Raw genomic sequence first — 12592 nt, 5'->3', positions numbered from 1 at the left:
ATTTTACTGCATGTTTACACTGAAAAACAATTAAAAAGCAGCGGCACAGCAAACAGCATCATCTCCATCAGAATATTATGACATCTATGTGTAAAGAGTGTAAAAAGCAGAAGCGGTGTAAAGAAGAAATGGATGGATGCTAATTTACTGGTAACGTCTCTTCCCAGAAAATTGCAGTTTACTGACACAGAGAGACTAAACACCCACACCTTGAGTCTGGGAATCAAAGCAAGCGCTAGTTTCGAGATGAACTGGCCTTTTCAAGATTTTGCAGGAAATCCTCTTTCAAGTAAAGAAGAGTGTGTGACTTCTGCAAAGACTTTTTAAGATTGCATGGAAAGGTTTTATGGATGTTGGAATAAAATATTCTTCATGAAACTATTGATGCAAATAAAGAATTTTAATTTTTAAGATTTTGTGTGTGTTGGATTTATTGTCAGGGTCTTAAGGGATGATCAAACTAGACTATATTTTTCAGACAGGATATGATGTGATCCTCTAGGGCTTCAGTTTTAATAAATAACAGGAATAAATAATGCAAGTCATAGTTTACCTGTTCATTATACAACACTTCTGTTTGTACATATCTTTTAAGTGACAATGGACTTCATTTGGGATGGAAAGTGATCAAGGACTTGGGCTTCAATGAAACCTACTGCAGGACTTCTTGTTTTTGGCTTTCACTTTCAGTCGATGGTGTATATATGGAGCAGCGATTCTGACCGAGACACCACGACACTCCACCAAAGATTTATTGAGATTGAGAACCTGTTACAGACTACAATGTCCAAAAAACTACAGTTAAGCCTCCATGGACATGACGAAAATGGTAAGTGCATTTTACTTGTTTTTCAACACATCTGTGTCTATTTGCACTGCATTAAAGCTCATTTGTTTCATTTGCAGATGAAGAACATGTCCACCGTGGAGATGAGGAAAGTGGTGAGTGTATTGTAATAGTTGGTCTATATTACTAACACTGACTTTGCACAAACTCTACATTTTAGTATTATTTGTTAAATTTATTTATTTTATTTTGTGTATTTATGTACTTCTTCATTTTCTCAATGGAGTTTGTTATACAGTAGCCTATATGTGTTTCTGAATATTCCCAAATGCTGAAGGTCAAAGAAAAAGATTGTTGCAGTAATTAAAAAAAAAAATCTGAAATATGTGTCTTTAATAAATGAAAAATATATTATTTATTATGTAAAATATATTATCACTAAAACTCTATGAAGATGCATGCAAACCAAATCTCAGACTGAATCACGCCAAATACAGAAATATTAGCTTGCAAGGTTCACTAAAACCAACTCGTCACATTTACAGTGTTCTAATGTTCAGCACAAGATGGCATACATGTATATAAAGCTTGTTGTTTCTCTAAACATCCATGTCTATTTGCACTGCATTGAATCTCATCTGTTTCATTTGCAGATGAAGAGAACGCTGACATAAATGAATTTGACGAGGTTACCATAAAAAAGTCAAGAGCGCAAGATACATCAGCTACTGTTTCAAGCGACATCATAAACATGATTGACACGTTTGACAGACAAGCGAGTGCCAATACAGAAGGTGGTTATGCTAAACAAGGCTTTTATGCCTCAGGTTTTGAAGACAAACCAGGAAAGAGGATTCCCAAGGCTGGATATAGTGCAGCAGCAGGAGTTGGACGAGCTCGTGCTGAATACAGTGTATTTGAGGCAGAAGCCAAAGGTCCAAACGCCTCGGCTGGTGCTGAAGCCAGTGTGGTTGGAGTCGGAGCAATGGCTCGAGCTGAAATCGCCAGTGCATCAGCTAAAGCCGGTCCAGTTGGTGTGAAAGTGGGACTTGGATTTGACACGGGGGCATCTGCTGGTGTGGATGGGGTGGAGGTCAAATTCCTGGGAACTGGAATCACAATTGGTCCAAAAACCAGTATATCTGTTCTGGGTTCAGAAGCTTCATGTTCAGTCATGTAATCACAGAGGTATTAATTAATAATTTGTAATAATTTGTGTAACACTTTACTACCAAACCATGAAGACAAGAATAAAAACCAGTTAACCAGTTTTAATGCAGAATTAGTATTGTTATTGAGTTATAAATACACAGAATTATAATTTTAAATAATAATAATAATAATATGAAATAATATACATTTATTTTATTTTATAATTATACAAATGTTATGACTTTTTTTTTTTTTTTTTAAGAATAAATACTTATATTTGGTTATGCATGGGCATGCTTATTGCTTCATTCCATGTTTTATGGTAAAATAATGTGTTCACAGAACTTTGCACTTCTGCATCAATCATACAAATCACTAAAAAAAATCTCCACAGCTTTTGCAAACTCTTCGGCTCTTTTGTGCAAACATTCTATAAGAAATCAGCTGTATTTGTTCTTAGTATATAGTGCGTATATAGCCTAGTGCTTAACAAATGTATTAGACCACCACCCAATGTAAGGTTTGTACCACAGCTGCCCTAAACTAACAGTATTAGTGATTACCAAAATATTTTTTTATGTTTCTGTATGTTATTTGCCTAATAAATGACAATGCATTTTTTTTAGATTCTCTTTCAACATAAAAGTCTTTACTGACCATCACCATAGCCAGCAATGAGGTCACCGAGGTCATCTGTAATTTTTTCATGTTCAAAAATAAAATTTATCTGAATGACTAATTTGCTGTTTAAAACTCGTCATATGAGTGTCTGCATATATATTTCAGTTTAGACAGTTAACTGAAGCGTCCGTTAACTCTAGTACACAGATCTGTGGAACAAAAGTTACAGAACGAAATGAAATGCAAACACTAGCCATGAAAAAGTCCATGCTATTTCATTCTGTATAATAGTCAAATTTACACAAAATCATGCTAAAAACATTCATAAGGGCACTAGACAAAGTTAAAATCTATATAGCAATGGTTATTAATGAAAACTATAACAGTAATATGTATTGTACCATGAATAATAAACAACTGATAAAATTATCCTCCCTAACCTATAGTAAAGTATTAACAAATTGTGATGCAATAAATATGGTATAATTTAACAATGTTCATCCCTTTAAAACAGATAAAAACAACTTTCACAAACATCTAAACATGTCTGTCTCTATTAAAGTGTTTAGTGTATATAATGAGTTGTATTTGTAGGGGTTATTATAGTATAATCACTCATTTTCAAACCCTGGTTACAGTCTCTTGTCGCCATCTAAAGGTGGAATAATGTTACTAACAAATCGCTTCTGAACACTAAATAGGCTACTATTATTAATTAGGCTATTACTATTATTTATATAAAAAATATTATTTATTGAATAATATTTAATAAACAGCAACAGCCATCATGAAAGTTGCTGAACAATTAAGTCAAAAGCACATAACTGAACATAATTGAAAACATGATGCCAACTAAGCACATTACATACATGTGTATTACTGCCATAATAGACATTACTTTGTGGCTGATAACAATACTATTGTAACACAAACTGTAAAGCTGCTTGGAAACAATGTGTATTGTGAAATAAACCTGAACGGAATCAAATGTTCATTGCTTTTCTCTTATAACTGTTATAATGTGTTTATAGGACTTTGCATCAGTCCTGTTCCGTTCATTCAATCAGAGCTGGTTCTAGACATTTGGAGGCTCTAGACAAAATTCATGTTTGAGGTCCCCTACTCTCAATAAAAAACATATGAAACAAATATGATTCCTAACCTTTTCATTTATACAACATTTATTTTGAAATTTGGCCAAAAGTTTTCTATTCACTCTTTTTGAGAGAAGTCGCAGAAATAACAGAAATAACTATAATATTGTGAAATATTGTTATGATTTAAAATAATGGTTTCTATTTTTACTGTACTTTAAAATATCTATTTCTGTGATCAAAGCTGAATTTTCAGCATCATTTCACCAGTCTTCAGTGTCACATGATCCTTCAGAAATCATTCATGCTTTTTTATCAATGTTAGAAACAGTTGTGCTGCTTAACATTTATTTTATAACCTGTGATACAGGATTTTTTTGATGACTAAAAAAAAACAAATAAAAAAAAAACAGAATTTATTCAAAATAGAAATCTTTTACAACAATGTAAGTCTTTACTATCACTTTTTTTTTTAAATCAATTTAACATCCTTATGAATAGAAGTATTCATTTCTTTAAAAAAAAAGAAAAAAAAAAATACTGACCCATTGAAATACAACCTTTTGAATGGTATTGTTACAAAAATTTCTATTTTAAATAAATGCAGTTTTTTTTTTACTTTTCTATTTCTATTTCTATCAAATGAATGCAGCCTTGATGAGCAGAAGAGACTTATTTCAAAAACATTCAAAATAGTAATGTGTCCAAACTTTTGACTGGTGTCACGGTGCACACAGCAGGGAGGAACGAGGAACATGCAGACGAGGATAAACTTCAAAATAATAGTCTTTAATGAGGACATCAGGACAGGGCAAGACAAGGCAAGGCCGACACAGACAGGAACACCGGGGAATAACGAGTAGACCAGACGAAATCTAACTAAACAGGCAGGAACTAAATACACATGACAATTACTGATAATTAGACGAAACACGGCTGGACAAGACTTAACTAATAATCACACTTAACAAGGACAGGAACAAGACCAAATATGGAAACAAGAGGCGGGAACACATGACACACACGACAGAGGACTGACAACTGGTATGTACATATTAATCCAAATTTATCTAAGGTGATCTCTTTTTGTTTGTTGAGGATGCAATTATAGCTGAAATATTATTATTATTATTATTATTATTATTATTAGGCCTATTGCGGCAATTTGTTCAGTAATTTATTCACAGTTCCTGAATACACTTCAGTAAATGCACATCAGTGCTTTTATCATTTTATTTCCTCTCTGGATATGGGCAGGATTTCCCTCTTCCATTTAACTAATATTGACTACAGATATTGTCATATTACTAATATTAATTAATATGAAATTATGTATTGCATTGCTACCCAAAATATGCACTATATACAGAAAAAGGGGGGAAGTGAAAGACACATTTCTAGTTAATTGAAACTGAAAGTAAGAATTATGTGAGAGCAGTGTGCTTTTAACATACTATCTCTGTATTAAGATGTATTAATTTATTTAGTTACCACTTGTAGTACACTTGAACCCACCTTTCATACACTTTTAAATATAGTCATCATACATAGAAAAAAGACTTATGAATTATTTAAAATATAAGAATAATATATAATAAATATATACAAAATGTATTTATAATGTATCTCCTTTATATTAAATATTTAGCTACATGTTAATTTGGTTTACATTATCTGACTATACTTAAAACCAATTTAAGTGTTAGTGTTAATTAGTGCATTTATATTAAGTGTACTTAAGTACCACAGTTGGGAAAATGTACTTATAACTAGTACATTAGAAATATTTTTAATAATATCAAGTTAATTTAAACGTACCATTATTTTACAAAAGTCTACGAACACTGAAAGCACACTTTTAAGAAATACACTAATAAAACTCCGCTGTATATTTTTGCGGTAGTATACTTTATTTCAATGCACTAAAAATCAATTTAAGTATTAGTGGTATAGTATACTTTTTCAAGTGCACTGAAGTCCTACTGAAGTAGAAATATTATTTTAATGAATGTATTTATAGTACATGACTTTTACCATTTTATTTAGCACAGAAAATAAGAATGTACTACAAATGTACTTGCTTGTATTTAAGTATTTTTAGAGCATTCAAGCATACTTTATTTTTACCTGAGTATTTCAGAATTAATTCTTAAAATTGTTGGAAACGAACCTCGATTTCACAATTTCTGGAAGTAAGATAAGGTGAGGATGCGATGGATACTTGTTGCTAAAAAAATAAAAATAAAATAAAAATAAAAATTAATTATGTCAACTGTTATTAAATTTCTAATAAAATACTAAGTCATCTAGGAAACTCCGCACCAGTCAATGCAATGCATATCAGTGAGGAAATCAAAACTAGTCAGCGGTAAAATGTTCTTATAAAATATAAAATGTATTTATATAATCTATATTTATATTGCAGTTGTAAAATGTTCTTTGCATTCAGAATAGTTACTTTTTTTCAAGATACAAAATACTGTAATTATATTTTGTTTTTTATTTAAACTGAGGTATTTTGACTGACACACACACACACACACACACACATACACATACAGTGCCCTCCAAAAGTATTGGAACAGTGAGGCCAATTCCTTCATTTTTGCTGTAGACTGAAAACATTTGGGTTTGACATCAAAAGATGAATATGAGATGAGAGATTAACATTTCAGCTTTTATTTACAGGTACCGTAATTTCCGGACTATAAGCCGCAACTTTTTCCCCACGCTTTGAACCTTGAGGCTTAAACAATGACGCGGCTAATATATGGATTTTTCCCGCTTTCAAAAAAAAGAAGAAAAAAAAAAACATTCTGTGACGCGCTCAGTTTTTTGGCGGCATGAAGCTTTCATCAGACCAATGAAATTGCCGAACGGGTTAAGGTCAAACAACTTTTTTGTTTACTGTTTAGATTAAATCGAGCGCGCTCAAATTTCCCATCATTCTGATTACGGTAGTCATTTTGTCACCCTCATCATGGCAAAGACACGGAGAAATGCATATGATGCAGCTTTCAAGTTGAAGGCGATTGATCTGGCTGTTGGAAAAGGAAATAGAGCTGCTGCACGGGAGCAATTGGTCTTAATGAGTCGATGATAAGACGTTGGAAACAGCAGCGTGAGAAATTGACTTGGTGCAAAAAGACAACTAAAGCACAGGAGGAGGAAGATGGTGACCGTGTAATGTTCACGGACTTAATTAACCTCCGAATCTGTGGAGGTATCACGGAATCGCCGAAAATTCCGTGATGGGCTCACAGAAGGCATCAGCCGTGGTCCATGCACGGATTCACTGGTTCAACACCAGAGTGAAAAAAAGAGTGACTCCGATGCAGTTATACTTTCACTGGAGTACCTGACCCCACCCCTACCCTAAACCTACCCAGTTCTGAACAATAATGATGACGAGAAATGTCCCAGTATCGCATCGGCATATTGATGCTAAGGGTTTCCGTGCGTGGAGCACTGCTGATGCCGGTCACTGACTTACATTGGTATCACTTCTGTGAGCCCATCACGGAATTTTCGGCGATTCCGTGATGTCACCACAGATTCGGGGTTAATTAAGTCCGTGAACATTACACGGAATTCTGTGAGATCATGTTGCAAAGAAGGCTTCTGGGCTACTGTTTACTGCTATTTTTTTGTTACAAGCCGCGTTTCGTTAAAGCCTGTGTAAAGTTAATTTGTTTCAATGTACCTTTAGGCACCTGCAGCTTATAGACATGTGCGGCTTATTTATGTTCAAAATAATATATTTTTTAATTCAGTGGGTGCGGCTTATATTCAGGTGCGCTCAATAGTCCGGAAATTACGGTATTTTCATCTGGATCTGATACACAACTTAGAAGATATCACCTTGTGTTTGAACCCACCTATTTTTCATGTTACCAAACGTATTAGAACATGTGACTGACAGGTGTGTTTTGTGTGTCCTATTAAGTGATGTTTTATTAACAAATTTCGGGAGGAGCTCGCACAGATAATTAACACGGCCAATTCATCATCAGTAATCACACCGCCTATCCAATCAGCACGAGAGAGAACCCCTATAAATAATCAAGCAGTCTTACCTTCATTATCTCGTCTTCCAGCATGTCAGAGATAGAGCTTTTCAGAACGAAAACTCCTTCGACGCCACGGATATTCCTGCGTCTCCAGCCGCTGTGCAAAGCACCAGCGCCCGCAGGACACCTCAATCGAGCCCACGGCTGCAACACGGGCCGCCGGCCTTCACGCCGCCGCACCCGCTCGTGCCTCCAGACGCCGAGGCACGCCATCACCTTCGCCTTCAAGACATCAGCCATCTTCTCCAGCATCCTCCTACACGCCTGCCGTTTCCTACGCACCAGCCGCGGAAAACTGGACCGTGGCAGGACTACGCCAGGTGCTCACCAGCTCTGGTGTCATCATCCCGAGTCGCTCAACCAAGCCGGACCTCCTCGCCTCTCGCTTCCTCCAATCCGGGAACCTCCAAACTCTTCTCCTCCGTCTAAAGCGGTGAAAAAGCAAGCCAGGGCCGCAGTGGTCCTTACTGCGGCCCGTTCAAATCACCTCTCCTCGGGCACGAGCCTCCGGCCACTAGGTCGCAGCAGAAGGCCTTCGGCAAGCCTGGGCGCGACCCGGATGCCGCAGCAACCAGCCCCCACCCTCCTCCTCGAGCCGCCGAGCATCAGCTGCAACGCATCTCGGCGAAGTGCCGGCCTCACGCCTCCACAAGCCGCAATGTTAGCGAGCACACCTCCGCTAGTGGCGAAGAGACACTTTCAGTCTCAGCCCCACCCCACTCCCAATCCCCTACCCATGGCCAGCAGCCCCACCGGTGCAAGCCCCGGCGCCCGCCATTCCCCCTCTCTTCCCTCCCTTACCTCCGCTCACCGATCTTTCCCAAGCGAACACGCTACCGCCATCAGCGCAAGCCCCAGCGCCCGCCATTCCCCTCTCTTCCCTCCCTTACCTCCGCTCACCGAGCTTTCCCAGCACGAACACGCCACCGCCATCAGCGCAAGCCCCAACACCCGCCATTCCCCTCTCTTCCCTCCCTTACCTCCGCTCACCGAGCTTTCCCAGCACGAACACGCCACCGCCATCAGCGCAAGCCCCAACACCCGCCATTCCCCTCTCTTCCCTCCCTTACCTCCGCCACCGAGATAGCCCAAGCATGCCCCAGCTAGCGGCTCCAGTGGCTACCCTTCCCCTCCCTCTGCTCGAGGTTCATTCTCGCTTTCTTCCGCCACACTCCTGCCCATTCCCCGAATGCGCCGCACTGGAACCAGTTCCGTAGCCAACTCCATCAGATCACAGATCTTGTCAGGTATGGATATAGATCTTTTTCCCTGTTATCACCAATTTCACCCCGTCTGCAGATCGGCAAATTGACTGCGCGAATTTTCCGTCACCTTAAAAACACAGCCAACAACCCGTCACGTATCTTATCATTTACAGAATTCACGATCGCTTTTAACCGTTACACAGAAGTTATCTGTACTGCTTTTCCTCACAGGACGCGAGCTCTGCGACTATCTCGCGATAATCGCTGAGCTCGCATTATCATACGGAGGCTCCCACTTCTACACGTACCACAAATTATTCGCCGCCAAATGCGCCATCCGAGTGGCCCAATGGAATCAGTGTCCTTACTGGGGAGCCCTGGATACTGAACTCCATAATAGAGTATTTTTAGGCTGCCGTAATATTGCATGTGCGGTTTGCCGATCAATTTCCCACTCCACCATCATATGCCCCTTCATCAATCCATCCATCCCCCCCTGCCCAGAGCCATCCCAGCCCAAATCCACCAGTTACGTGCCACGCATTCCAAATGTCTCACCCAACCCACCCCCCCCTACCTCATTTCGCCACCGGCCATCTTCCTCCGACGGCCAGGTCTGCATCAGTTTCAATTCTGGCAGATGCTCAAGACAACGCTGCCGGTTCATGCATGTCTGTAATTTTTGCGGCGGTGCTCACGCCCGCATGATATGTCCAGTACGGAAAGCTGCAAATAAAAATGATAAAAAATATTTATCGACTCCTGTAAATATTTCTCGTTTGTCTGCAGAACTGTTTCATCACCCTGACCCCCATTTCATCAATTACGTAATAACAGGTCTCTCACACGGTTTCCACCCCGGCGTCGGAAAACTCCCCACCCAAAGCCTCATCTGCCCCAATCTCCAGTCCGCTCTCGCCGAACCTGAAACAGTCGATACCCTAATCAAAAAAGAAATAGACGCAAACTTCATGATCGGCCCTTTTCCGCTCCTCCCTTTAACGTTTTCCGAGTTAGCCCCATCGGCGTAGCTACCAGAAAATTTTCTGGTAAAAAACGCCTCATAATCGATCTTTCCTCACCACATAATTCCCCATTCCCAAGCATTAACAGCCTCATCGCGCTCGAAGAATTTTCTCTCCACTACCATGACATTGACCAAGCCATTACCCTGATAAAATCGCGGGCCGTGGCGCTTGGCTGGCCAAAGTCGATATCACTTCAGCCTTTAAAGTAATGCCCATCCATCCAGACTTCTGGCATTTATTCGGCATCCGCTGGCAGAAAAATTTTACTTTTCCGTCCGCCTCACCTTCGCTGCAGAAGCAGTCCTAAAATTTTGACATGCTGTCAGAGGCTATCTGTTGGATCCTCTCCAACAATTACGATATACCTTATCTGGTCCATCTTCTAGACGATTTTCTAATCATCTCGCCCCGACTCCATCCCAGCCGCACACCTTTTGACAATTCAAAGGTTTTCGCAGAGCTCGATTCCTCTCGCCAAGACAAAACCGCGGGCCCTAGCACTTCCATTGAATTTTGGGTATCAACTTGGATTCACAAAATTCCAGGCCTCCTACCCAAAGAAAAAATCGACAGGACAATTCTAGTAGCATCCACTCTCCTAGCAAACCCAAGCTGTTCCAAACGAGAACTGCTATCCATACTCGGCCACTTAAATTTTGCGATGCGCATCATTCCGCAAGGCCGCCCATTCATCTCCCATCTCCTATCCCTCGCATCATCCGCCCACGCACTCGAGGATCGAATAGCTCTAACAGATTCATGCTGCAATGAGCTAAGCTTATGGATATCCTTTCTCAAACAGTGGAGGCTTATCCTTCTTTACAACAACTTGATTTCTTGCCCAGTCGACATTCAATTGTTTACCGACGCCGCCCCCTCCGTCGGTTTCGGAGGTTTTTATCAAGGCCGCTGGTTCGCATGTACGTGGCCCCCCCAGCTGTCAGATCTACCTCAGCCGCTAATATCCTCAGCATTATTTGAGCTATATCCCTTAGTCGTCGCAGCCCTTCTGTGGGGTAAAGAGTGGTCTGCCACCAGCATCATTATCCATTGCGATAACGAAGCGACCGTGCACTGCATTAACAAAGGCCGTTCACACTCACCCGCGCTAATGCCTTTGTTAAGACGCCTGATTTGGATTTCAGCTTGCGACCAATTCATTATAACTGCAAAACATATTCCCGGGTCCAAAAACCAAATAGCTGACTCTCTGTCTCGTTTTGCCTTCCAGAAATTCAGAGCGTTGGCTCCAGAGGCGGATCCGCTCCCAACCCCAGTACCTCCTTATTCAGAGCTGATATTTCCGTAAGTCATCCTCTGAGACCTCTCCTTGAAGCTTCCCTCAATTCAATTCTTCAAGCGGTCTCCCCCAGGACCCTTCAGTCCTATCTAACAGCCTGGAAATGTTTTAAAACATTTCACTCCGCTTACAATCTGCTGTTTCCCGACTTTTCCCTGCTCTCCATCACCTCCTTCATCTCCCACCTTAACATTAACAAAAACCTCCAAATTGGCTCCATTAAAGGTTATCTAAGTGGAGTTCAATTTTTCCACAAACTCATATATGGTTCCCCTTCTCCCCAAATAGCCAATCCACAGACCTCCCTACTCATCAAAGGCATCCAAAAAACTCATCCCACCCGCCCGGACACCAGGCAACCTATAACCTTAAGGATTCTAACCGAATGTATCTCCACCCTCCGCAGAGGTTACCATTCCATCCACACCGCCCGTACACTCGACGCCATGTTTATCCTAGCTTTCTTCGGTTTTCTCAGATGCTCCGAGCTCGCCATTACATCTAGCTTTAACCCAATCATTCACCCCACCATTTCTGATCTAGCGGTGCTGGATGATGAAACCATCTCTTACTTCATTAAACAGAGCAAGACAGACCAGTCAAAGAAAGGCCACTTCATTTACATTTTCAACCTCCAATCACCCATACTACCATACCAAGCCCTCCTAGCCTTCCTCCAGCTCAGGAAATCACAGTCCAAACTCCCTTCCGACCCCTTTTTACAGACAACTCCAACCGCCCGTCACTCGTTTCTGGTTCCAAAACACCTTAAATCAGTTCTGCTCCTATCCGGTACCCCAGCCACAAACTTTTCCAGCCATTCGTTCGAATAGGTGCAGCAACCACAGCAGCCCATAAAGGCCTCTCCCAGCAGCAGATACAAGCTCTCGGTCGCTGGTCGTCAGAAGCTTTCAAGAGCTACATTCGATCGGACCGCTCCCATATCAAGGAAGCCCACCGAACCCTAATCGGTCAACCCCCTTAATGAATGTATCCCCAGTAACCCAACTTAGACCCCCATAGCCAACCCCTCCTAACATCACCCAATCCACCCACAACGCCCCATCCCCACTCCATCTATCCCAGCAGCACCCCGCTCCCATAGGAGCCTTTTCTCTATTCCTCCACTGCCGCAGCAGTGTCTGCTCCCGCAGGAGCTCTATCTGTATGTCTCCACTGCCGCAGCAGTGTCTGCTCCCGCAGGAGCTTTATCTGTATGTCTCCACTGCCGCAGCAGTGTCTGCTCCCACAGGAGCGCTATCTGTATGTCTCCACTGCCGCAGCAGTGTCTGCTCCCGCAGGAGCTCTATCTGTATGTCTCCACTGCCGCAGCAG

General features: G+C 41.0%; 1 protein-coding gene and 1 pseudogene across 1 annotated transcript; both read left to right on the top strand.

Moving 5' to 3' along the window:
• The first annotated feature begins 722 nt into the window (after positions 1-722).
• Positions 723-2612, top strand: LOC131549785 (uncharacterized). Its single transcript, XM_058792257.1, has 3 exons — positions 723-829; positions 907-942; positions 1441-2612. Exons 1-3 carry the CDS (start codon positions 784-786, stop codon positions 1965-1967), a joined length of 609 nt encoding a protein of 202 aa, XP_058648240.1. The 5' UTR covers positions 723-783; the 3' UTR covers positions 1968-2612.
• Positions 2613-8913: 6301 nt separating this feature from the next.
• Positions 8914-12270, top strand: LOC131549141 (uncharacterized; annotated as a pseudogene).
• Positions 12271-12592: the final 322 nt, after the last annotated feature.

The sequence above is a fragment of the Onychostoma macrolepis genome, chromosome 11 (assembly GCF_012432095.1).
Source record: "Onychostoma macrolepis isolate SWU-2019 chromosome 11, ASM1243209v1, whole genome shotgun sequence".
Taxonomy (NCBI): Eukaryota; Metazoa; Chordata; class Actinopteri; order Cypriniformes; family Cyprinidae; genus Onychostoma; species Onychostoma macrolepis.
Note: the sequence above shows the minus strand (reverse complement) of the source record. Positions and strands in the feature narration are given on the sequence as shown.